The 27,319-nt window shown below is 35.9% G+C and overlaps 1 protein-coding gene across 4 annotated transcripts in view; it reads left to right on the plus strand.

The window, feature by feature from the left end:
* The window catches only part of LOC142337648 (uncharacterized), a 422,288-nt gene that overhangs the window by 381,221 nt on the left and 13,748 nt on the right, over positions 1-27,319 (plus strand). For all 4 annotated transcript variants that reach the window (XM_075387040.1, XM_075387058.1, XM_075387067.1 and 1 more), the window contains exons 2-8: positions 5,682-5,777; positions 6,181-6,785; positions 6,933-7,520; positions 7,606-7,709; positions 23,350-23,464; positions 25,763-26,034; positions 26,407-27,253. In XM_075387040.1, the coding sequence (XP_075243155.1) occupies positions 5,699-5,777; positions 6,181-6,785; positions 6,933-7,520; positions 7,606-7,709; positions 23,350-23,464; positions 25,763-26,034; positions 26,407-27,253 (2,610 nt within the window). In that variant the 5' untranslated portion in view covers positions 5,682-5,698. The remainder of the gene's footprint in view (positions 1-5,681; positions 5,778-6,180; positions 6,786-6,932; positions 7,521-7,605; positions 7,710-23,349; positions 23,465-25,762; positions 26,035-26,406; positions 27,254-27,319) is intronic.

Below are 27,319 nucleotides of genomic sequence, written 5' to 3' on the forward strand. Positions count from 1 at the left end.
TTAAAGAACTATTGATGAAAGTAGATTCGTCAAACTCGTTAACTTAGTTTTTTTCCAGTTATCAATTCTTTGTATATTTGTAGTGAGATGAACTGGGATTATTGAGAGGATTATTAGGAGTTAGTAGCTGTGCTGGGTCTTTCCCATTATATAGGTCACCAAATTAAACAAACAACCTAGGAGAAAAACGCTTCAGTAGAATTGAAATGTATGATAGAAAGATACAAAATCTTCATAGCGGGTCCCAAAAAAACAGAGCTTGCGGCGCCGACTGAAGAGATGACACGGCATTGAAAGTTTGCCAGACTTGTCTTAATTACAAATGCTGATATTCAAAACAACTTTTCGGGAAGGATACTTTCTATCTTAATGGAAAATCAATCAGCGAATTCCATTTTCAGGGACTAAAACAGTGCAAGGTTTGAGCAATAACTTCCTATATGTTTGCACGACGACCTGTCACACGCCCTTGTAGAACTCTTCTTTGAAAAATTTTTTTGAAATTCTGAAAACCAAAATTCTTGAATAACAGCATGGGTTCCGAATAAATGGGTCTCTCGTAGGGCACAGCTTCTGCTTTCTTTCGACCGATTTTATAACAAAAAAGATGGAAAAAGGAAACCAAACTATTTGTAATGTATCTTGATTTTAAAAATTTCAACATTTTGATGGCGTGACTCATGATTAGCTGCTCCAAAAACTAAAAGATTTGGGCGTTGGAGGAAACATTTTGAAAGTAATCGCAAAGTTATTATCAGATCGCAATTAGTATATCAAAGTGAATAATAATGTTTCTGAGAACGTGCCTTTAACAAGTGATGATCCTCAATGTTCACCGCTCGGGACTTGGCTATTTATCATCTAAGTGAATGATCTGCCTAAACAAATGGAGTGCAAAGTATTCGGCTGTGCAGATGATTTTGAATTAGTATTTTCTCAACTAGACTCAATTCGAAAAGAGCTGATAAAGAAGAAAAAAAATTGTGCTAAATCATGAAATGAATGTTAAATCTTGTAGTGAATTTGTTAATGATAAGACAGGAATAATTGTAAATTTACATAAAAACCAATAAATAAAACACACATTCACGAGAGGACCCTAGTCATGTCGGAAAATTAGTCAAAAGGGTTTTAATTCTATATATTCATAGTTCATATGAGGCTGTAATCTTTTTTAAATACTTCTTTATATGTAAAGCTTCAAACACAGAGTTCATATTTTTAAACTTATTTTTTAATAAAAGGTTTCTACAATGCAGCCATCCATTTTTTCTTATTAATGATGGATCTTTTCCAATTGATCCCCCGACACAGTTTAGTGGGTGCATATTGTTTGCACAATAGACGCACGTGTCATGTTTTTCCATGGTGATTTTGTGTGTAATAATGGCACGTGCTTTGTAAGAGAGAGCATACGGTAATGGAGAGGGGCACAATCGGAAAAGAACAGTAACGCTTTTAGTTTTCTCTTAGGTTTCGTTTAATTTGAACTTACTGTTTTTTTCGCGATGTGCTACCTGGAGTTAAAAGACAAAAAACAGTGCAATAGGGAAGGGAAGGTCTTTTTGAAATCTTTTTTTTTGTTGCATTAAATTTTCTGAACGGCTTTTATTTAACATGTCAATTTTTTTTCTGCCTGCAATCAGATCGAAATCGAGTTCTTTTACATTTTTCTTCGGTTTATTTCCCATTACTGCCTCAGATTAACTGATAGCACTTATTATGATATAATTACTATGATTGAGACAAGGGGGCTAAAACCTTGTGGCAGATTTGTTTGGTCTGCAAATAGCATTAGGGAAGACGGTGAGCCAGAGATGAAAAAGAACTAAAATTTATTTTAATATCTTCTTGGTTCAATCATTTTTCATATAATACTCTGAGTTTATTACATACACTCACTGCTTTAATACAATACTCTAAAGTAACTGAACTAAAAAATTTTTCTCCCACACACTGGTTGAAAATTGATTGGTCTGCTTACTCTCAGAACTAAGTCTTCATAAAACATTTCGTATTTTTGAATCTTTCAAAAAAATGAAAACATTAAACAATTGTACCTGGCGCATAAATTGCAAATGTGGAAACTGCAGCAGCAATCAGAAACTGACAAATTTAGACGACTGTAAGGGTTTTCTTAATTAACCCCCGTCTTAGTTATCCCCGAAGAACGAACTTTGAATCCTATTTTACTACTACTACAAACATCAAATGAGGAAAATGTAACAAAAGACAGACAACTCTTGAACTTAAAGAACGAATGATGAAAGTAGATTCGTCAAACTTGTTAACTTTTTAGTTTTTTGCGGTTATCAATTTTTCCGTTAGGCATTTTCAGCCAAATGATTTGGGAGTATTGCAAGGATTATTAAGCGTTAGTAGCTATGCTGGGCCTTTTCCATTATATAGGTCACCAAATTAAACAAACAACCTATGAGAAAAATGCTTCAGTAGAATTGAAATGTATGAAAGAAAGACACGAAATCTTCTGAGCAAGTCCCAAAAAACAGAGCTCGCGGCCCGGATTGAATAGAAGACACGGCTTTGAAGATTTTCCAGACTTTTTTTAATCACTGATGCTGATTTTCAAAATAGCTTTTTTGGAAGAATACTTTCTATATTATTGGAAAATCAATCAGCGAATTCCAATTTCAAGCACGAAAACATTGCAATGTTTGAGCAATGACTTCCTATATGTTTGCACGACGACCCGTCAAAAACCTTTGTAGAACTCTTCTTTGACAAACTTTTTGATAATGTGAAAACAAAAAAACAGTGCAATAGGGAAGGTCTTCTTGAAATCCTTTTTTTGTTGCACCAAATTTTCTGAACGGCTTTTACTTAACATGTCAATTTTTTTCTGCCTGCAATCAGATCGAAATCTAGTTCATTTACATTTTCCTTTGGTGTATTTCCCATTACTGCCTCAGATTAACTGATAGCACTTATTATGATATAATTACAATGATTAAGACAAGGTGGCTAAAACCTTGTGGCAGATTTGTATGGTCTGCAAATAGCATTAGGTAAGACGGTGAGCCAGAGATGGAAAAGAACTAAATTTTATTGTAATATCTTCTTGGTTCAATCATTTTTCATATAATACTCTGAGTTTATTACATACACTCACTAATTTAATACAATACTCTAAAGTAACTGAACTAAAAAATTTTTCTCCCACACACTGGTTGAAAATTGATTGGTCTGGTTACTCTCAGAAAAAAGTCTTCATAAAACATTTCGTGTTTTTAAATCTTTCAAAAAAACGAAAACATTAAACAATTGTACCTGGCGCATCAATTGCAAATGTTGAAACTGCAGCAGCAATCAGAAACTGGCAAGTTTAGATGACTGTAAGGGTTTTCTTTTTTAACTCGCCGTCTTAGTTAACCCCGAGGAACGAACTTCAAATCCTATTCTACTACTACTACAAACATCAATTGAGGAAAATGTAACAAAAGACAGACAACTCTTGAACTTAAAGAACGAATGATGAAAGTAGATTCGTCAAACTTGTTAACTTTTTAGTTCTTTGCGGTTATCAATTTTTTCGTTAGGCATTTTCAGCCAAGTGATTTGGGAGTATTGCAAGGATTATTAAGCGTTAGTAGCTATGCTGGGCCTTTTCCATTATATAGGTCACCAAATTAATTAAACAACCTATGAGAAGAATGCTTCAGTAGAATTGAAATGTATGAAAGAAAGACACGAAATCTTCTGAGCAAGTCCCAAAAAACAGAGCTCGTGGCCCGGATTGAATAGAAGACACGGCTTTGAAGATATGCCAGACTTTTTTTTATCACTGATGCTGATTTTCAAAATAGCTTTTTTGGAAGAATACTTTCTATGTTATTGGAAAATCAATCAGCGAATTCCAATTTCAAGCACGAAAACATTGCAATGTTTGAGCAATGACTTCGTATATGTTTGCACGACGACCTGTCAAAAGCCTTTGTAGCACTCTTCTTTGACAAACTTTTTGATATTGTGAAAACTAAAATTCTTGAATAACAGCATGGTTTCCGAATAAATAGGTCTCTCATAACACAGCTTTTGCTTTCTTTAGACCGATTGTATAACGAAAAAGAAAGAAAAAGAAAACTAAAGTATTTGTAATATATCTTGATTTTAAAAATTTCAAAATTTTGATAGCGTGCTTCGTGATTTGCTGCTCCAAAAAATAGAAGATGTGGGCGTTGGAGGAAACTTTTTGAAAGTAATTGCAAGTTTTTTGATTAGATAGCAAATAGTATATCAAATTGAATGAGAATGTTTCTGAGAACGTGCCTGTAACAAGTGGCGATCCTCAAAGCTTACTGCTTGGGCCTTTGCTATTTGTTATTTAATTTAATGATCTGCCAAACAAATGGAGTGCAAAGTATTGGGCTGTGCAGATGTTTATAAATTAGTATCTTCTCAACTAGACTCATTTCGAAAAGACCTGTTAAAAATAAAGAGAAAATGGTGCTAAAAAAGAAAAGACTAGTAAATCTAAAAAAGTAGAATTAAATGTCATATACTCCCAGTCTAAACGAGTGAGAAAAAGGAGCAATCTTTTTTCCAAACTCAAATAGAACTTAAGTTAATAGAACTTAAATTGCTTCCACTGTCACGCTATTTTAAGCTGCATGAATTGTTGACGTCAATATCGGTGCTGACTGGAAATTACAACAACAAGATTCCTATTAAACAAAAACGTTGAGGATCACTCAAGTACAAGGCAAAACGAGCAGTTCATGATACCAAAATCCAGAACTAAGAAAGCCGACGAAAATGTTTGGAAAAGAGCCAGTCACTTAACCTTATACTAAAAGTAGGTAATGTAAACCGCGAACAATTAGACAAAAAGTATTTCACGGAATCTTACTGGAATTAGTTTCACAAATGCAAAATCATTTGTCTCAAAGAGTGTAGTGGTTCCAAACGGCCGACTGACATTGATAGTTCTTGCAGTGCAATAGTGCGGGGAGACAAGATTCATAACAAATTAATTTATATGACGCAGCTCTAAAAGAGTTATTGTGCCTTGTTTCTGTTTAACGATGCTATGAGCATGTATTTTTGCGGTAAATTTACATACGCTGCTGTGATGTTTCATAGTGGGGCTCACTGTTCCGTCTATGGGTGGATCATTCCCAGTTTTATAATAAATTCACAAAGACTACTCGGAGGTCAATCTGTGTTCCTGGGCGATCAATTGATGCTGTAAAAATTGCAACCCAGTGCAGAAAGTCATCACAGCCGTAAATAAAGGGTGAAAACCCCAGTGGAAAACGCACTAAAGTCTAAGCTCTATCTCATAGCCCATAGCTCCCCCAAGCTTATTGGTCAGATAACCTATACCCGCCCCCAATCATGGTACGAGGGTATAGTACTACCATGATTGGAGGCGGGGGTATAGGTTATCTGACCATTAAGCTTGGGGGGGGGTATGAGAGAGAAGGAGATTTTAGTCTTTAGTGAATTTTTCACTGGGGTTTTCACCTTTCCTATTTTACCATAATAATGGGGGCTATAATAGCAAATACCCGCGATGCTTACCTCTGGATGTGTCTCCACTTCATGTCTTTTTTTAGAACTGTTTATCTACACAGCTAGTGTGTAAAGTAATGATTTAGGAAGGGCATTTATCCTCGTTTTGTATTATAGATAGTTTAATTTTCTTACTGCAATGTTTTTTCAGATACTTCAGGTGTATATGGTTATGTCAGATGTGTCATCTAACGGATTCATGCCTCAAATTGTCAGATCAAATAATTATTCAACTAATGTATCAGGTATACTTTCTCCTCACGTAAATCTTCATATGAAGCCAGATTGAGTTAAACATATTTCGGATCGTATATATTTGAACTCAGCACCGTAGTAACTGTATAAATTTAACGCCTCCTTAACACTACGTAGGGCTAAAGGAATCCCATCCGCTGATGAAATTTTCTTGTTGTCTCTATGGCAATCAAGGAATTGGAAAAAATAAATCTCATTTGTGAGGCGTTGGAAAATTAAGCGGAGAGATGTAATCGTTTTTGCAGCTCTAAGAAATTTTGCAGCATTGCTTAAAATTTTTCACAGATGGTTATTTTATCTGATATTTTCAACTTTTCTTGGACGGCAAGATATTGCTGATCCAAAAGTACAAAAAAGTTTTCTACTCCCCAGTAGAAAGTTTGATATTTTTAGCCGGTTATCGGGGAAATGCAAGCTCGAGTTCAGCAGACGGTCACAGAATGATGGACGGGTCAACAGCTAACTCGGGAGCCGCTGTGGTACCCACTGATGCCGTGGACGTGCTGGACGCTGAGTTGAATGCAATGGGTCTGAACAGCGGCGGTAACATTGGTGCTACAACTGCTGCCACGGGACCTGCTCCCGGGATGCTATCACATCATAATAACTCTAATAATATATTAAGCAGTCACAATCTAAACCAAATGAGCAATGGTGCTGGTGTGACCAATAGCAGTACCTACCAATCCTCCTCCAGTTCGATGGGTGCTATGCTAATGCATTCTGCGCAATCATTTTCCAGTGCTAATCCTCAGTTGAATGGGGTCATTTCCACTAATAGCCATCACCATTCAAGCTCCCATCAACATTCGCAACACAGGGCTTCAGCTGGCGTGCCACCGGGCGCTTTGATGGCGGCCGCTGTTGCAACCGGACAAGCGGTGCCAACGACGTCTTCTACTCGCCATTCTTCCAACGCCAACAGTAATCTATACCAACATCATCAACAACATGAAAGCAACTCTCAGCAATACCTTGGTGCAAATGCTCATCTATTGGTAAGTGATATTAGTTTGCTAATATAGCCTGTCCAACACCGTACACCGTGTAGATTTCACTTACGATCGTTTCAAGTGCAACAGCGGTTAATTGAGAGGCGCGTCTTGATTGGCTCATCAACTAAATTAATAGAATAAAATGTTTAGAAATCTGACTACGGACACAAGTACAACTCATCGCCAAATGCTAAATCCATTTTATCTTCTCCTAAGAAACATGCCAACGGCTTGAACGGATATGCAAATTTATCCAACGCCAATAGTTCAAAGCATTCCTCAGCAATGTACGCCATGCAACACCATCAGCCACATCATCATTACAACTCCAGAGGTGGCCACCAAGAGGGTCACTTGAATGGACATTCGACAGCAGGCCATGGTCACAATGGCAATGGTGCTGGTGGCAGTGGTCACTCGAGGAGGTCCGGTGGACACAATGGTGTCCATAACCACATGCTTAATGATCACACCAACGGTATGCTGAATGGCCACATGCTGAGCCAAATGCACGCAACATCCGCTGGCCAAAAGGAGAGACCACCATTGCTAAGGCAACTAGATACAAGCAACCCTCAACATGATAAAATAACAAACCAGTTCAAAGAAGTTGTCTGGATGCTGACACAACGGCCAGAAGTCTTCGACAATATTGTACCCTATGTCGTTGGGGCCTTGAACTGCGAAAAGATTAAATTGGAGACAAGCGAAAAACTGGCTCATATTCTGGTTGCATGGGTAAGTTTAAGGATCAAGTCAACAGACCTGAGATTAAATAATAAAAATTTTGGCTCTGATTCTTTCAATACATTGACTGTTTTAGAGTGTGGCGGAGCCGAACTTCAGGTTCACTGGTGCTAAATTGTCCCACTACCTCTGTCTACCCGAACAACTCAGCTTCAACTTCAAAGACCACTTTCTAAAATGGTTAATTATCTATTTTGATATTAAATTGGCGAGTTCTTAAGGAATGATTTGCCCTTATGTGGTAGTTTGACGAAAATGAGGTTCTTTTTAAGACTAAACTAAACCCATGCTGTCTGGACCTTTTTTTAGATAAAAATGCGTATTTTTTGGATAAAAACCTTTTTTTATTAATAGCGATGGCGAGCTATTATTTGCCTATAGTTTGACTGATTATTTGCTCTCGAACAAAATATGAAGCAATTATTGTAATCGTTTTGGTCTTTTTTTATGCAAAATTTTTGCTGGAACGTTTCTGCGCTTTTCTAGAACATTCTTAATTTCACGCTTAATTTCCTCATTTTTGAGTGATATACGTACGTTACTCTCGCTCTGAAATCAAAATCGTCGCGCAAAGCTGTGTGGTTAAGACGTCAGACTGCCAACCTTGAGGTCAGGAATTAAATGTGTCTTTTTTGCACCCATAAAATATTTCTAGCTACACCCTCTCTAAATTAAACTGTCCCGATGATCATTCGATAGCAATTCAACCGACAGTCGTTTTTTTAATAGATGCGAAGCGATAGAGGCTATTATTGGTGACATCGTGGTTTTTTTCAGTTCGTCTTTTTTTGTTCTCAATTCAATTCATCGATGATTCTTGCGACCCGACTTCTTGAAGTTGACTTTTTCAATTTCATTGATTTCTACTGCTATGCAGTTACAATTTGTGTGCTTCACGTCATTTTTCTTCTTTGAGGTCAATTACGCGATTTACCCCATTCAAAAAATGACTTCTGAACTCGCTTAATGAACTTTAAAATATATGAACATTTACTGGTTAAACTTCAATAGTGTACATCTAACTAGTGCCAAGCGTATAGGCCCTAATTGTTGAATATTAGATTCTTTAGTTTTTCATTTGGAATGTTAATTTTGAAAAAGCTCCATTAGGGTTTTTTTCCTTAGAGAGCGTATGTGTCAAAAATGACAGTCCGAATCTAACCAAAAAGTTAAGTGGTCTCAAAGACTGCAGATGTACCAGGCTATGGCAGCTTTTCGTTGGCAGTCTGCCTGTACCGCTAACAATTAAAAGAATTTGAATTGTATTAGGTTGCTGTTTTGAGATATGTTCAAACTTTCAATTTTGAGAGTGAAAATTTTGTCACATTAGAGTTCTAAAAGATGAAAAAAGTGAGTAGTTTTATGGCGTGATTTTTGCGTAATAGTTTTTCCTATTTGTCAAATTTTTCTAACGAAGTGTGAAAAGACGGCATGAACCAATTTCCGGTTTGACAGAATTTATTAAGTTAGGCTTTTCAGCTTTTGTTTTAACTTCATCTTCATTTATTGGCTTTTCCTTAATGTGACTGATGTGTTCCAATGTTGCATTCTTGATTTTTGATTTCATCATAGTGCAGCTAAATATTATTATGACTTCGTCGTTTTTTGGTGATTTCTTAGTTTTGACTGTTTTGTTGTCCTGCCTCTTAGTGTTAAAAATATTAATAGCCGCGAAGCGATGGCGGTTATTATTGGGGACATCGTGCTTTTTTTTTGCTCCATCGATGATTCTTACAACCTGACTTCTTTTAATTGACTTTCAATTTCAATGATTTCTACTGCTTTGCTGTTAAATTTTGTGTGCGTGACGTCATTTGTTCTGCTATTAGGTCAATTACGCGACTTACTTAACTCAAAAAATGAATTCTGTAATTGCTGAATCAATAGTTTGCATCTAAGCAGTGCCAAACTTATATGCCCGAATTGTTGAGTATTAGAGTCTTTAGTTTTTGATTTCAAATATCATTTTTGAAAATGCTCCATTAGGGTTTTTTTCATTGTAGAGCGTATGTGTCTCATAGAAATGACAGTCCTAATCTAACCAAAAAGTCTAGTGGTCTATTAGGGGACTAGTGATCAAACTGTCTATCTTTTTTTGTTGTTGTTTCATTTTATGGAAGGCGACAAGCGTCTACGGCGGCCTTTTTTACAGATTTCTGCCGTCTGTTTTAATGTTTTTCGGTTTTTGTTTTTTTTTGTGCACGATACTTATCATTTCCAGCTCTAGTTTTTTAGTCAATGAAACTTTGTTGAATTATAATCAGGTTTTGTCCTGCTATGTTTATTTCGTCAAGATTTTTGTTACACCATATGACGTCACTACCACTCAAATCGGCTTTTTGTTTGTTTAACGGTTTTGGCTGAATTGTATGAGTGACATCACTTAGTCGAGCGAGTTTGTTGTTGCTCGCAATTGACTCAACTAACTCACGGAACCAACCTTAGAAGCAACCTCATAGAAGCAACCTTAAGTTTTGATTTTTAATGAAAATATAACATCTCAGTATTTAATAAACCGGTATAAATATTAATAGCCATGAAGCGATGGCGTTTATTATTGGGCACATCCTGGTTTTTTTTCACTCGATCGATGATTCTTACGACCTGACTTTGAATTGACTTTCAATTTCACTGATTTCTACTGCTTTGCAGTTAAATTCTGTGTGCGTGACGTCATTTGTTCTGCTTTTAGGTCAATTCTGTGACTCAAAAAAAAACTTCTGAACTCGCTTAATCAACTTTAATTTTTACGAACATTTCTTAGTCAAAAGTTAGTAGATTGCATCTGAGTAGTGCTGAACTTGTATGCCCTAATTTTTGTGTATGAGTCTTGAATTTTTGATTTTGAACAGTATTTTTGAAAAAGCTCTAGTGTTTTTCCTTATAGAGAGTGCGTGTGTCATAAAAATGACAGCCTAAATCTAACCAAAAACTCTATAGTGGTGCATCAAAGGACTGGTGATCAACCTGTCTATCTTATTTTTTAGTTGTTTTAATTCATGGAAGGCTAGAAGCGTCTACGGCGGCTATTTTACGGATATATGCCATCTATGTTTTATTGTTTTTCCGTTTTTTTTGTTTTTTTTCTGCACGATACTTATCATTTCTAGCTCGAGTTTTTTAGTCAATTGAACTTTGTTGAATTGTAATTCAGGTTTTTTACTGCTATGTTTATTTCGTCAAAATTTTTGTTACACCATATGACGTCACCATCACTCATCGGCTTTTTGTTCGTTTGTTTAAAGGATTTGGCTGAATTGTATGATTGACGTTTTCACTTAGTCGACCGAATTTTTTGTTGCTCGCAATTGATCTAATTGACTCAAAGAACTAATAGAAGCAACGTTAAGTTTTACAGGTTTTTTTGAAAATATAACATCTTAGTAATTAATAAACCGGAGAAATGTTTTTGCTGTTGTTTTATTGCCTTTTAATAAACCGGAGAAATGTTTTTTGCTGTTGTTTTATTGTCTTTTGAGACTGCAGATCTACCAGGCTATCGCAATATTTTGTTGGCAGTCTGCCTCTACCGCTATTAATTTAAGGAGTTTGATTTTTTTAGTTACACTAGAGTAGTATAGGATGAAAAAGTGAGTAGTTTTATGGCGTGATTTTTGCCTAAAAGTTTATTCTAATTGTTCAATTTTTCTAATTAGTGAGAAAAGACTGTATGAACCAATTTCCAGTTTGAGAGAATTTATTTTTAAGTGCGGCTATTCAGCTTTTGTTTTAGCTTTATCTTGATTTATTGGCGTTTTCAACATGTGACCAATTTGTTCCATTGTTGCATTCTTGATTTTGGATTTCATCCTAGTGCAGCTAAATATTGATATGACTTTGACACTTTTTTTGGTTTTTTGTTGAGTTGGTGATTTTGAGTTTTGTGGATATTTTTGTTGTCCTGCCTGTGAGTGTTAAAAAGTTTATCAATAGCCGCGAAGCGATGGTGGTTATTATTAGGGACATTAAGTTTTTTTAATTTGTCGTCTGCATCGATGATTCTGATCCTTAGGGTTTTTTCCTTATAGAGCGCATGTGTGTCAAAAATGACACGGCTGAATCTAGCCAAAAAGTCTAGTGGTCAATTAAAGGAACGGTGGTCAATCTGTCTATCTGATTTCTTTAGTGAGTTCATTTCATGGAAGGTTACAAGCGTCAATCGCGGCTATTTTTTGGCAATCTGCCGGCTATGTTTAAATGTAGATTGATGAATAGGACGTTTCACTTGAGGAGCTTGGACTTGGACTAGAGTTTAATAAAACGATGAATAGGAGGTTTCACTAGAGGAGCGTGGAGCTTGGACTAGAGTTTAATAAAACGTTTTACTAGAGTTTAATCAGGTTGTGTTTGTTCGATGAGGCGCCGTAAGTTTATCTAGGTTACAGCTCCGTTTGAAATAATATGCCCAACCTGTGTATCGAAACCAATATGTCGGACGTTAGTGGGTTTACGTTCATCCATTTTTTAAGTTTAAAATTAACTTCAGTATGTGGCTCTGAGTTTTTAACTCTCCCTCGAGTATAATGTGAAGAATGATTTTTGAGAATTACTTCATCTATGTACTTGCTTGGTGATAGCTTGTGAACCTTTGCTGTCTGGATAAGTGTTCTTTGCAGCTAAATCTTGATATGACTTATTTTTATTGTTTTTTTTTGTTTTTTTGGGTGATTTTTTAATTTTAACTGTTTTGTGGATATTTTTGTTGTCCTGCCTCAAAAAACTCATCAATAGCCGCGAATCGATGGCGGTTATTTTTGGGGACATTGTGTTTTTTTAATTCGTCTCCATCGATGATTCTTACGACCTGAGTTCTCGGAATTGAGTTCATGATTTCTATTGCTTTGCAGGTAAAATTTGTGTGCGTGACGTCATTTGTTCTGCTTTTAGGTCAATTGCGTGACTCATAAAATGACTTCTGAACTCGCTTAATCAACTTTAATTTTCACGATCATTTACGAGATAAAGGTCAGTAGTTTGCATCTGAGTAATGCCAAACGTGTATGCCCTAATTCCTGAGTATTAGAGTTAAATTTTTGATTTTGAATATAAATTTTGAGCAAGGTCAATTAGGGTTTTTTCTTTATAGAGCGTATGTCATGAAAATGAGTCTGAATCTAGCCAAAATTTTAGTGGTCAGTTAAAGGACCGCTGGTCAATCGGTCTATCTGACTTCTTTAGTTAGTTCAATTCACGGAAGGTTACAAGCGTCAATCGCGGCTATTTTTTGGCAATCTGCCGCCTATGTTTAAATGTAGATTGATGAATAGAACGTTTACTGGAGTTTAATGCGTGGAGCTTGGACTAGAGTTTAAAAAACGTTTTACTAGAGTTTAATCACGTTGTTCTTGTTCGATGAAGCACCTTAAGTTTATCTAGGTCACAGCTCCCTTTGAAATAATGTGCCCAACCTGTGTATCAAAACCAATGTGTCGGACGTTAGTGGGTTTACCGTCATCCATTTTTTAAATTTCAAATTCACTTCAGTATGTGGCTCTGGAGTTTTTAACTCCCCTCGAGTATATGGTGAAGAATGATTTTTGGAAATTACTTCATCTATGTACTTGCTTGGTGATAGCTTGTGAAGCTTTTGCTGTCTGGATAATTGTTCTTTGCCTACCACTTAGAGTTAGAATTTTGTTGTCTCAATTTTTTGTTTTGATGATTTAAAGTATTATCCGCGCAAGAGAAGCACAGATGACGAAATTTTAGGAAATCTTGTGAAAAATAAACGTAGGTAGAAGATATCGGAGGTCTTAGAGTCTTCTCACCTACTTTTGTTTTGACATCTGTAAGGTTTTGAAACAGATAAATAAACTAGATGTACTTCAAAATGGTTTCCAGGATGAGTTTTGATTCAAAATTTCTTCAAAAGATTCTGGTAGATTTCTTTTTTTTATGGATAAATTGAATATGGAGTTTTGAATTTATCTCAAACGAAGTTTGTAGCAATTTTATTAGTCATGTCGGCCTTTTTTATGCAATTGTTTGCTTGACCAAATTTTCGGCTGACGCGTTTGACTTTTCGACCTCAAAAACGTGGTAGAGGTAGCGCCCTGCGGGCATTGAGTGCTCTTAGAGCCTTTCAGCTCACTGGTCTTCATGTATGCGATTCACAAAATCTGTTATGGAGACTTATATTTATGGTGCGAAGGGCGGTTCTTAGAGATTGACTCTCCCCACTGTTGCCACCCCATCCGTCCCCAGGTGTAACCCACCCCCCGCCCCACCCCACCCCACGCTGTTTGGCGCCGTGACTAAGAAATATGTTGGGAAATCTTTTATTAGAACCACAGCGTTATGTTGCTGAAGTGAGATTTTTTTTCATGAAATTCAAAGCGAGATTTTTGCATGACTAGGCTTATACGGGGACAGTTTTTTCGGAATGCATGATGAACAGAAAGCGGTGCACATGACACTCTTCCCGATGTTTGCTGTTTTGTACATTTCTGTTTCAACTTTATCGTTACAGATTCCCTTGCTTTGCCTACTTTAGCAGTTTTTACAAATTTATTCGGTGCTTCTATCGGACAACTTTGGCTGTTTAGTTTCGTTTGAGTGAACGGACTTGATTGGTTTGAAAGATGCTCCTGTGACAGATATTCTGCGATAGATTTCAATTTTCACTATGATTCATATTTTCTCGTTTAATTTTTATTATCATGCGCGTACGGCGGGACTTAGCCGCATTGTTGTTGATAGCACATGGGACAATGACAAAGAAAGTTCTTTTGAAAGCACTCAAAGTCATTGTTACGCCTCTCGTAATGGTTCATCAAATTCTAAGTGTGTTAACCAGATACCGGTGTAATACATCAAACAAGTGTGGTGTTATGAATTACTCCTATCATTGCTCCCCTGCCCAATTAGCCTTGTATATCAAGTTAATTTCATAATAACTGAGGATTTCAGACTTTTGAAGAACAAGCGATTACTAAAGGGTTGTACATTTTTCGAGATATGACAATTGGTTAAAAACCAATATAGATAGTTTCGGCGATATAATGGTTTTTAATAGCCGCACAGCGATAGCTGGGGCTATTATTGGCCTTCTCTTGGTTTTTTTACGACTCGAAGAGGAGTATTGGTTTTCTTAAGGTTTTTACGACTCGAAGAGGAGTATTGGTTTTCTCTCGGTTTTTTTTTTTTTACAGGAAGTAGATTTGTTCACGCGGCATTTTGACCTAAAAGCGAAAGTGAGAAAAGCTGTCTTGGTGAACAAATTTTTGCTAAGCGAGAGAAGTTTTTTGATCATGCGATCATGCGCTGCGTTTAGTGAATGACTTTTTGACTTTGAAAAGTAGTTTTTGACTGAATGGCATATATAGATAACCGTTTTTAGCCGTTTTTTCGTCTAAGTGGCCAATTTTTTTTGCTTGTAGTTTGGTTTTTTGTAGAAATAATTTCTATTCGATACTATATTGAAATGCCAACATCGGAGATTGATGCCACAGTGTTTTGCAGAGCCTGAATATGGGTTTCAATTTGAAAATTGGCACATATTTTTTGATTTTTTAGTTAATTTTTGACTTTTTTCTATTAATTTCTTCATTCTTAGATCTTTTAACCGTCTTTTTGTCAAAAATCAGTTCATTTGGCAACTTCCCTTTGATAATTCATGTACTTAACGCCTCTCTCTACCTCGGTGTATTTTTGTTTTATAAAATTGTACATATGCTAATCCGATTTTGGTAGTTTTTTCCCGATTTTTGTCAGTTTTTTGTTTGTATTTTTATTGTAATTACTAGAAGTAGTCTTTTTGTGCAACATGAGGGACCTTAATTGCGTTTTAATAAAAAATTCAATCATTTTTTGGAGTTCAGTTTTTGAAAAACAGTTGAAGCTTTTTCGTAAATGCAGTCTTAAAAGTTTTTTGATAATTTTTTTTTTGCAAAATGTTTCAATGTTTTATATTTTTGAGTTCTGCTTTTTCCTATTGTTTTTGTTCTCTTCAGGAGGATAGATTTTGTATCGGATGACTAGTTATCTTTTCTAGGTCTCGAATGTTGAGCAGTGAACTGTATTTGTTTTTCTTGATTTTTTAATTTGATTTTTAAATTTTTAAAAAACAAGAATGCCTTTTTGTTACGGTGTTCCTTACATTGTGCCCATGTTCTTAAAATTCTAGTTAGTATCTTCCTGGCACCTATTTTTATTTTTGGTATATTGATTTTTTCAGCTTCCTTTTTTTCATGAAAGCAGTATTAAAAGTTTTTTGACCTTTTTCTGTAAATTATTTAATGTTTCGTATGTTTGATATCTGGTTTTTCTTATTTTTTGTTCACTTCAGGAGGATAGATCTTTATATTGGACGACTAGTTATCTTTTCTATGTCTCTAATGCTGAACAATGAAATGTATTCGTTTTTCTTGAATTTTGTTTTTATTTTTGACTTTCAAAAATCAAGAATGTGTTTTTTTTCGGTGTTCCTCATATTGTGTCCATGTTCTTATCATTCTAGTTAGTATCCTTTTAGTTTTGTCCTGGCAGCTTTTTATGGCACATTTATTTCTGGTTGTTTCAGTTGTTAAATAATTGAATGATTTCAGCATTTTCTTAGATTTTCGTCATTTCTTTGTTTGCAATTGATTTCATTCAACACAAGGCAGTACTGAGTTTGCTAGCCAGCTTTTTCCAAAAGTTCTACTTAATACTATCTACTGCAACTTCCTTCCGGCCTTGGTGTTAATTTAAACGATTTTTGCCTTTGAACATGTTTCTGCTGCTTGTCTTTTCTATGATTATTTTAATTTTTGAATTAGTTTTAAATCATGTTGTGTAGCATATGCAGAACAAGGGAGAAGTATGTGCCGTTTTTTGTTTTAATTGCAGTGATTAGAACTGTAATTATAGTGGTTTTCTGATTCTTAAATACTCTTCTTTTTTTTAAAAAAAAAGATTTAACTTAGTTTCTAAGATTGTTATCTGCCGTTTGCTTTTCTGATCTTTTTGAGATCAGAATCATGATTTATTTGAGGGCAATTGATAGCCCTTTCAGCTGTTTTAGGCCATCAGTATTTTGACCGGCTTATCTATTTCGGATTTTTTAACGTTATCCAACATTTTCAACAATATAAAATTTTGCTGCATTTTTTTCTTGGTGACAGTGGTTTAAGTTTCACCAATTTTTAGATCAGACCAAGGGAGGTAATGAGTTAATGGTTGAATTCAAATGGTAATTGCTTCAGCTGCAATTAGGGTTTTGTTTGTGAGGTTTTGCGGCTTCGAGTCGCTTCCGGAATTCTTCCGGCTATGTTTTTTTTTACCGGAAGTACTATTCGTTCAGACGATGTTTTGACCTAAAAGCGAAAGCGAGTAAAATTGCAGTGTGAACTAATTTTTGCTGAGCGAGAGAAGTTTTTTGATCATGCGCTGCGTTTAGTGAATGACTTTTTGACATTGAAAAGTAGTTTTTGAATGAATGGCACATATAGATAACCGTTTTTTCGTCTAAGTGGTCTAGTTTTTTTGCTTGTATATTGGTTTTTTGTAGCAATAATTTTTAATCGATGCTATGTTGAAATGTAAACCCCGGAAATTGATAGCACAGTATTTTTGCATAGCCTGAAATTGCGTTTCAAATGCGAAATTGGCACATTTTTCTTGATTTTTTGGTTAATTTTTGGCTTTTTTTTCTATTAATTTCTTCATTTTTGGATCTTTTAGCTGGTTTGTGTCAAAAATCAGTTAATATGGCAACTTCCTTTTGATAATTCTTATACTCAATGCCTCTGTCTACCTCGATGTAATTTTGTTTCATAAAATTGTACATTTGCTAATCCGATTTTCGTAGTTTTTTGCCAATTTTTTTCAGTTTTTTGTTTGTATTTTGCTTTTAATTACTAGAAATAGTATTTTGGGGAACATGAGGGACTTTAATTTTGCTTCAATAAAAATTCAATCATTTTTTGGTGTTAAGTTTTTGAAAAAACAGATAATTTTTTTTTCATAAATGTTGTCTTAAATTTTTTTGACCACTTTTTTGCAAAATGTTTTATTGTTTCGCATGTCTGAATTCTGCTTTTTCTTGTTTTATTCTCTTCAGCAAGTTGGATTTTTGTCTCGAATGACTCGTTGTCTTTTCTATGTCTCGAATGCTGATCAATGAAATGTACTCGTTTTTCTTGATTTTTTTAAATTTGATTTTTTACTTTCAAAAATCAAGAATTGGTCTTTTTGTTTCGGTCTTCCTAACATTGTGTCCATATTCTTCACATTCTCGTTTGTGTCATTCTAGTTTTCTCCTGGCATCTACTTTTATATTCGTTATATTGATTTTTTCATTTGTTAAAAAATTGAATGAATTCAGCTTTTTCTTAGATCTTGTTTTCTTCGGTTTGCAATTGATTTAATTCAAAATAAGGCAGTACTGGGAGTTTACTAGAAAATGTTTTCCAACATTTCTACTTTTTCCTATTCATTGCAATTTTCTTCCGGGCTTGGTATTGTTTTTAGACGATTTTTTGCCTTTGACTTTATTCTGTTGCTTTTGTTTTTCTATGATTAATTTAATTTTTGAATTAGTATGAAATCATGTTGTCTAGCATATACACAACAAGGAAGAATCATGTATTATTTTTGTCTTAATTGCCGTGATTAGAAATCTAATTGTAGTGTTTCTCTGATTCTTAAGTTTGAGCACTCTTTTTTGAATAGTTTTGACTTTCCTGTCTTTTTTGAAAAGTTTTTATCTGCCGTTTGCTTTCGCGATCTTTTGAGATTAAAATCAATAATTATCTGAGGGCAATTGATGGCCCTGTCAGCTTTGTCAGGCTATCAGCTTTTTGACCATCCTAAATATTTCAGAATTTTTTAACGTTACCAAACGTTTTCAATAATAAAATTTTGCTGCATTTTCTTTCTCTTGGTGACAGTGGTTTAAATTTCACCGATTTTTAGATCAGACCAGGGGAAGTAATGAGTTAATGGTTTAATACAAAAGGTAATGGCTTCAGCTTTTTGTGAATTTTTGGTGCTTCGAGTCGCTTCCGGAATTCTTCCGGCTATGTTTTTTATTTCGTCGTCATGATTTTTGTTACGACCATATGACGTCACAGCCACTTTTTGTTCATTTGTTCATGCATTTTCAACTGAATTGCATGTGTGACATCATTTTTCGCTCTTAATGGAGCGAGTTTTTTTGTTCATGCGCGTGATTAAACTTTTGGGCACACTTGACTTACCTCACTCTCAAAAATGACTTGAAATTGACTTTTTTATTTACTTTAATTCAAAGAGATAAGGTCAAATGGGTGCGTGTCACTCTAAATGAAGGTTAATTGAGATCAGCAATAACATTCAGATTTTTAATCAAAATATAACAGATCAGCCTTCAATGAAAAGACGAATTATTTTGGTCTGTCTTTTTTACTGTTTTTTAGACTGCCGATCTACAAATCTATTGCGGCTATTTTCTGGCAATCTGCCAGCTATGTTTGTATTACTTCTTTTAACACATTAAAAGATCAGTAATAGACGAGACCGCTTAAATGTTGAAAGTTTATGAGAGGTTTGCAGTTCTTGAAAGCAATGTATGTTCATTTCAATGTATCCGGTTGTTCATATTGTAACGTTTTCATTTTTGGGCTTGTATTGTTTGAAAAGCTGTGGTAAATTGGTGAGCATTGCGGCTAAGTGCAAACTGTCTTATGTAATTCTTGCGGGCTATTCTCAGGTTTCGTTTTTGAACTCACGAAAATATTAGAGAATACTTCTAATAATTTTTATAGCCGTGTAGTGAAAACTTAAGCCAGTATTGATCTTTTTTTCATAGTTTTCCCGATTATTTGATGACGTTTCAAATCAGAAATTTTCTCTGATTTCTTTCGTTCATCAACTGAAATGCGTGCTTTACAGTTGGTGGACTTGGTATCGCGATTTTTCAGTTCTTTTGCGTGGTAAGTTTTGGGTCTTGTACTTAACTTAACTTCCTCCTCAAAAAATGACTTCTCAAATGTAAGTACTGGAAACCAACACGAATTGAAAGTCAGCTGGAAACTGTCTGATGTAAATTTTGCGGGCTATTCTCAGGTTTCGTTTTTGCATTCACAAAAATATTCGAAAAACAAAAAAACTATCAATAATTTTTATAGCCGTGTGATAAGAACTTAGCCATTATTGATCTTTTTTTCGATTATTTCCCGATTATTTGATGACGTTTCAAATCAACAATTTTCTCTGATTTCGTTCGTTCATCAACTGAATTGCGTGCTTTACGTTTGGTGGACTTTTTTCAAACGCGATTTTTCAGTTCTTTTGCGTGGTTAATTTTGGGTCTTGTACTTAACTTAACTCCCTCAAAAGTTGTAGTAGAGGGTCTTGTTTCTCCACCTCTTCTGGACACAGAGGTAGCTTGGGTTCATGATCTCATCTAGATTTCCGCTCTATCCGAGCAGAGACATGTTTCCAAAAAAGAACAATTAGAATAACTTCCGCTCTATCCGAGCATAAGACAAGTTTCCAAAGCAGATCAAATAGAATATCTTTTCTTCTCCAAGAATATATATGATCCCAAAGTAGAACAATTGAAATAACTTCCGCTCTAACCGATCTTTTTCACCGGATGTCTTAAAAAAGTGACTTCTTAAGTATTGGAAACCCGCATGAATTGAAAGTCAGCTGGGGTTATAAGCAACAATGGTCAGTTCCATTACATCTGAAAACTTAGATTTTTCATTTCGAACATATCAAAACTGTGTGTGAAATTAAGTTTGATTTTTTGAAGGTTTTGTGGCTATGTTGTGAAATTGTTTCAGTAAATCCCAAATTTTTTAGGCTGTTGAAATCAGTAAAAAGGTAAATGTGATACTTCTGGTGTTGCTGAATTTCCAATGAGTTTGAGAAGAGCGTGATTAATTTAAGCTCGAGCAGCTCTTCTCTAACGGCCGCACGCCATACAGTGAAGGATGTATACAGTTTTTGGAGTAATGATTACGATAACTAAACTTCTTCGGTCTAAAAATTTTAATGCTCCATTTTGTTCGCCAAAAGTTTATACCACTTATCTAGGGAGAAGACTTCGTGATATTTACCTTGCCTGCTTATCAAACCCATAATCGCAGCGCGATAATCACGTTTTTGGTAAAGTACCCCATGTCTACATAGACTATTTGTGGCTCAATCTGTGTTTCGAGCCAGAAACAGACTATTTCTGGCTACATTAAAGGTTTTCAATTTCGGGCGAACAATTATTTGCGTCAGCCATTATAATTATGACTGTTTTGAAACTTCTGACTTTTAGTCGTACTTGCTTCGAGCACAAAGGAGTTATGGGAGCTCCAAGGCAAGAAGTCGTAACTGAGTCAACCAGAGTGACTCTAAAAACTAACGAATCGCCAAATATGGGATTATTAACCGGTTTCTAAGTAAATGTTTTTTTTTACGCCTGGGCCTGTAAATCTCTTGCACACAAGACAATTGGCTCTGGGTAGATGTTCATATGATTGAGAAATTTTCAAACTTGGCATGAATGAAGCTGAAAATCAAAAATAGAAATCATTTTTGATTAAATGAGTTTTTGATAACTTCCTAAAGGCAGAGTGATTTGACAGACCCCTAAAGGGTAACTGGTAGCTGGTTCCACAATGTAGAGCCGGCAAAAATCTTTTTTCCAAACAACGTTGCAAGGTTTGGGTGCAGTTAAATGTCTATTTCTGCTATCAGCTTTCAGGAATTTGAACAACAACCGGAAGTAAACGAGAAGTTTGTTACAGTCAAATAGAATGCGATCAAAAAATGTCCAATACTTGTGCTCAATTCTATACTTGATTATAAACGTTTGTCTTTTCTATTTAAAGTTTTTGCTTGACTGTTGTTACTTTTCTGGTAACGTTTTCTCCTTTGACTTGGCGTTTTGCGTGATTTAATATTCTCTTTCAGAACTGTAAGGAGCTTAACTCAATTGAGGGCACTTTACTACAAAAAAGCAAATGAAAAGTGCGCCGAAATTGGTGTCATTTATTCATTTTAAATCTCAATTGTGGTGGTATATGATAACCTATAATGACGTCATTTGAAGGACCTTAGTGATTTTCTTAGTCCTCCCATCCTCAGGTCTAACTCCCACTCCTCCTCCTCCTCCTCGTGTTTATTGACTCAACTTCTTTGACGGATTTTCAGGTATTGAAAGTGAATGAAACCTGTGTAGGTGCTCATGAGAGTTGTTATTGAAAGACCAATTGCCCTTCAATATTTCAACTCTGACTTAAGCTTTGTTTAGTTTTAAATCTATGAGGACGAGAGTAGAAAACATTTGTCCGAGCCTCCTAAAGTTCAAATTAGGTCGCTACATTTGTCTTTCAAAATATCAATTTTTCGCTGTTATAGTTTACACCAATAAAAAGTCAAGTTAATATAACGCCAAGAAGAGGATGTGACAATAATCAAACACCAATCACTAACCATGAATTTCATCAAGTACTTATCTTAATTGGCATTATGGTTACGTCCTTCCGGGCTAATGTCGACCTTTTGGAGCCATATGTTTTAGTCTAGGGTATATATTATTTATTCATTAGAGCATCAAATTACAGCGATATTTTAGTGAGTTGATGCATAATGCCGTTGACATTTAACGGAAGGAACAAATTGGCTACCATTGCTGGATGGGCTTAGTCACAGATCAAATAATAAATCCTAATTTGTACCCAAAATATACGACGTCTGTGGTGTAATATTCAAGGGTAAACAATGATGCGTGTTACATGTATTACCATCGCTACATGTAATAGTCATATGCACGGTGAACTGTTAAAAATTGGCCGTCATGGTGGTAGAGCTAAAACGCATTACTCCTCTCTTGTTCAATATGAGCGAGCGCAAACTTGCGAAGTGATAAAATACACAAACTGCTCTTGTGTTCTCTCTTTTCATGATTTTTAATTCAATTCCGTTCGAAGCCTCAAAAGCAGATGAAAAATAGAAAAGACTCCGCTTCAGTTTAAAAAATAATGGAAAAATTTATGAGGCTAGAGGAATGGTAATTCATTCTGAATTGCGTGCCGTTTGAATTAAGGAATCTAGTCTCATTGGTGGCATCAAGGATTGCTTCAAATTCACAATTGGATGCATCTTTGTAAATTTGCTCAAATAAATACCAATTTACTGCTTGATCGGCTATATATCGCTCATGCCTTAATGCGCATGGTAATCGAGAACTTCGATACTCAATAGTAAGAGAGAATTCATGCTTCGAGACGACCTTTTGTAGGGGAAAGTTTCACTACGAGGTTAAAAGATGACTTTGAAGATGTGTTCAAGATGGTTTTCCGCCTTTTGGCAAAATGAATTTGAATTGATTTTAAGTCAAGTTACTGGATACACTATTAACTGTCGTGGGATATACGTAGATGTAATTAGATCTCGAGTTAGAACTTTTGTAGCAATTATAATAGTCGTGTGCTTTTTTATGCGATTTTTCGTGTGACCCATCTGACTTTTCGTCCTCAAAAACGGGATAAACAGGTAGCAATAATAATGGTTACTTAGGCGGAATTTATTAGTATTTTTAAATGCTAGAGCAGTGAAAATGGCTCAATGCGGTTTGTGTTTGGCTACAATGCAAAAATTGAAATGAAACATAACATCAATTTGTCATCAAATGGGTCTCATCGAAGGTTTTTTTTTTGTTATATAGTGCTTTTTTCCGCTTCTCTCCAAGACAGAAATTTCATTGTTATGTTATACTACATCGATTGCTAGAACAACAATTGTCTTGGATTTTATTATTAGAGTGCGTCTTTTTCCGAAGAAAATATTTTAACTTTAGGGCGAATAGTATAGATGTTTCTCCTTTTCATTTTTCCATAACAACGTGTGGTTTAAGTGTGCGATTGGAAGTGGATCGGATGGGACAGTTGATCAAGACACAGTCGCCTGCCAACAATCAGAAGCTAGAAGGTGTCCTTCTGTTCATTTGCGAACTCTATCTCAATATGGGGGTGAGTCTAATCAAACAACTTATTAAAGTGCTCCTGGTGTATCCCGTTTTGTGTATCCCAATTAGGATGATTTTGTGTGCATTAAACCAGCTTTTAATTGTAGAATTGGCAATGAGGCTCTGTAATGTGCGTGCGCACCTAATATTCCAAATGCATCTCATCACAGTTTTGCTCGCAGAAAACTCAAGTTAATTAGTCTTTCGAAGCAAAAGAAGAATTATTTCATAGTTTCTATATTGATCAGCTATTGAGGTTTCAAAAATTATATTAGTAGTGGCGAAGCTATTATTAGTCGCAACGTTGTCCTTTCATAACTATAAGCTGAGAGTGTTTTACGACTCGAAAAGGAGCATTGATTTTTTTGACTTTTCTTTTACCGGAAGTACAAAGTGATCAGAAGGCAGCTTTTTGCGGACTGGGAAAGTTTTTGTTCTTCACGCGCTGCATCAAATGTTTGACTTTTGCGAAAGAATGTGGAAATAGCTGACCATTTTTGGCGTTTTTTGTCGATTTGGCTCATTTCTTTTGATTGTAGTTAGATTTAAGCTATTGTAGTTAGAATTAAGCTGCACTATTATCTAACCCTCGACAAATGATAAAGAAGTGTTTTCAGAGCACAATATTGAGTTTCATGGTCTTTCATCTCAGTTTTTTCTTCTCTCAGCCTTTCATTTTTATTAATAGTCGCGAAGCTGTTGAGGTTATTGGCCTCTTGGTTTTTTTATTTCGTCAAGATTTTTTTACGACCATATGACGTCACAATCACGGACTTCAATTTTTGCTCTTAGTAGAGCGAGCTTTTGCTCATTCTCGTGACTAATTTTTCGGTCACACGCTACTTACCTCACTCTCAAAAAATGATTGCCGCACTCTGAAATTGACGTATCTTTAGTCTAATTCAAAGAGATAAGGTCAAGTGAATGTGTATCACATTAATTGAAGGTTATTTGAGAGCAGCTAATGGAGGCAGCAATAACTTGTACAGATTCTCAATCAAAATACACCATCTCAGCATTTAATAAAAAGACATTTCTTTTTTGGTCGGTTTCTTTTTCTATCTTTTTTTGAGACTACGGATCTATAAAGCTATTGCGCCTTTTTTCTGACAATCTGCCAGCTATATTCTAAATTTTGCTTATTCAAAACCGATTATGCGTTTTGGTCCAAATTTTGCTTTTAATTTTGGTTTGAGGAGCTTTATTGTGCGACGTTATGGTTTTAAATTTTGTGCTATTAAAAAGCAAATTAGTTTTGACGTTAGTATTTGAAATTCAATTAAATTAATTCTCTACAAAAAAGTGTTTTTGGCAAAATTTTTCAATGTTTCCGGATTTTTAATTTTTGTTACTCAATTTAGACTGGAACATAGCTAAACAAATTATCTGAACATCAATGATTTGGTTATTTCTACTTCATTTTTTCATTTTTCAAAAATATGAAGTTGCCCTCCTATTGTTTTTTAAAAACTGTACGTGAGATTTTAGTATTTGGCGTTCCTCATAAATATCTGCGATGAGTTGCTGCTATTATTTTTAGTTTTATTTGCTGTGCTTTTCCGAGTTCTTAAAAAATTTCAGATTTTAACCTGGTCTTGTTTTTTTTTTTTCAATTTTAAAGTTTTCGTCATTTCTTATCGTAGTACTGTTTATGACCGATCTTTACTGAAAGTACTGAAATTCATTTGAGAAGTTTCTTAGGTCTAGTTTTTGGTAATAACGAATTTTATGCCTTTTTGTTTGAATCTATTTCCTTTCTTCCTGATTAATTTTGATTTCGAAAATAGATTAAATTTATTTTAGCTAAGTTATCATAAGCAATGATGCTCTGACTATTTGACTTTTCGTCATCGAAAACGGTATAAACAAGTAAAGCCCGGAGATCGTTGGCTTCTCTTAGAGCCTTACAAGTATCGATTCGTGAAGTGCGGTTCTTTGAGATAAATTCATGATATGAAGTGCGGTTCTTTAGAGTTTGACTCCCTCTCCACCTCATTCCACGCGTAAACCCGCACGATTTTAGGTCATTTGTGTGATTAAATTTTGATCATACGTGACTTATCTAACTCAACACTGAATAGTATCTCACTCAATACAAAGTCACTTAACTAAAGTCAATAATTTTCATTCCTCGGCACGCTTCTATTTCGCAGCTATAACGGCAGTCTCTCGGCTAAGTTATTGTTGCTTTGATAAATTTTAGCTGTTTGACTTGGCAGGCTAGATTATCGGGACTTATTGATTGAGGTCGATTCTTGCGACGTTTTTTGGTGAAGTTTTGAGGTTGGTTGGTCTGTTGCAGGACGTGGAGATAGACAGCTTTGGTACAATCAACATGGTAAGAATTGACTTTCTGAGGGACGTGTTGAAAGATGCTTTACTCAAGATCCTCGAACTCTCGCCTTTTGACAAGCCTTTCCTGATAGTGGGCAAAGCCTTGAAGCTCACGGGTGCTGCTCTGGACGAGAGTGACAGCTTCGATGCGGACAACAAGAGCAGGAACTCGACGAAAGCCAAGACGGAGAGGATTTACACACATATTCAGGCAATTCAACAGGACACCAACACATCTCAGTGAGTGCGACAACTTTTGTTAACTGCTCCTTTAAACTTATTAAGCGAAGAATTGAAGCCATTATGGACGCAACTAAATTGAAGCATGGAACTGAAGGATGTATTGGGATGTAAAGGTTACAATTTAAGCTCAGAAGTCTAGTCACAATACTTATTTTGCTCAGAAATTTTACATGTAATGGCTTGCATGGCTGTGATTTTTTTGAAGACATTATGGCGGTGCGGTATTAGGAAAGTAGATTGAAAATGGCTTTTTGCAACTTTACTCGAAATCGGAGTTTTGATATCTATTGTTTAAATAACGACAATGACCATGTTTATCCACAGCTTCCGTGCTGTACTCTTTGTTATTGACTTGAGCGTATATTTTAGGAATGTCCGGAGCGTGTATGCAAGAGTACTGGAGTTGAGGAAGTGTAAGTGGGTAACGGACGACTTCAGGTCATCAGGTCAGCTTCCAACTGGCGCCAACAGCAACCACATCATGACGCATAATCAACAGCCCAACGTGCCACGACAGCATAATCACGCACATCATCAGCAGCAGCAACACATGCAACATCATAATCAGCAGCACAATATCCAACACCAACAGGCATCTTCTTCCGCCACCCCAACTGGTGTCCATTCCTCATTCGGGGGTGGCAACTTCCATCAGGGTTCAATGGTGACTGCTACTCGACAGCACTTGGAAGGTGGTGGTGGTGGCGGCGGCGCTAATGGCAATCCTAATCTTCCGAACGGTGCAGTCTACAATCTTGGGCAACATCATCAACAGCAGCAGCCACACCATCATCGCACTTCCAATCCATCGTCATTCAACAATGTTGTGCGAAATGGAGGACAACCAGTGTTTGCGGCTATGGCTTCTCACGGACATACCAATCACCATGTGCAGTCACCTCGTCCGCAACAATCCAGTGGAAGAGGTGGAGGCAACGGTGGTGGAATGATTGGAGCTCAACATCATAGTGGCGGAGTGATGCCTGGACACTCAAACTCAGTGCCTTCTTTGCACATAAATGGGGTGATGAATGGAGTGGGAGGCTTGCCTTCAACCTCCTCGTACTCGAGTATCACAGGGGCAGCAGCTGCTGCTGCTGCGGCGGCTGTAATGAGTGGAAATCAGTCTGTAGTGTCCACTAACATAGGAACCAGTGTGTCCGTGTATCAGCAGAATGTCAACACCATCGCTAGCATCAATGCCGAAATGCCATTGGTAAATGAAAAAGCGATATTTGTTTGTTGGCTCCTAAAGTGTAACAGTGCAAGCTTACGTTCGAAA

The sequence above is a fragment of the Convolutriloba macropyga genome, chromosome 1 (assembly GCF_964194025.1).
Source record: "Convolutriloba macropyga chromosome 1, txConMacr16.3, whole genome shotgun sequence".
In the NCBI taxonomy this organism is placed as follows: Eukaryota; Metazoa; Xenacoelomorpha; order Acoela; family Convolutidae; genus Convolutriloba; species Convolutriloba macropyga.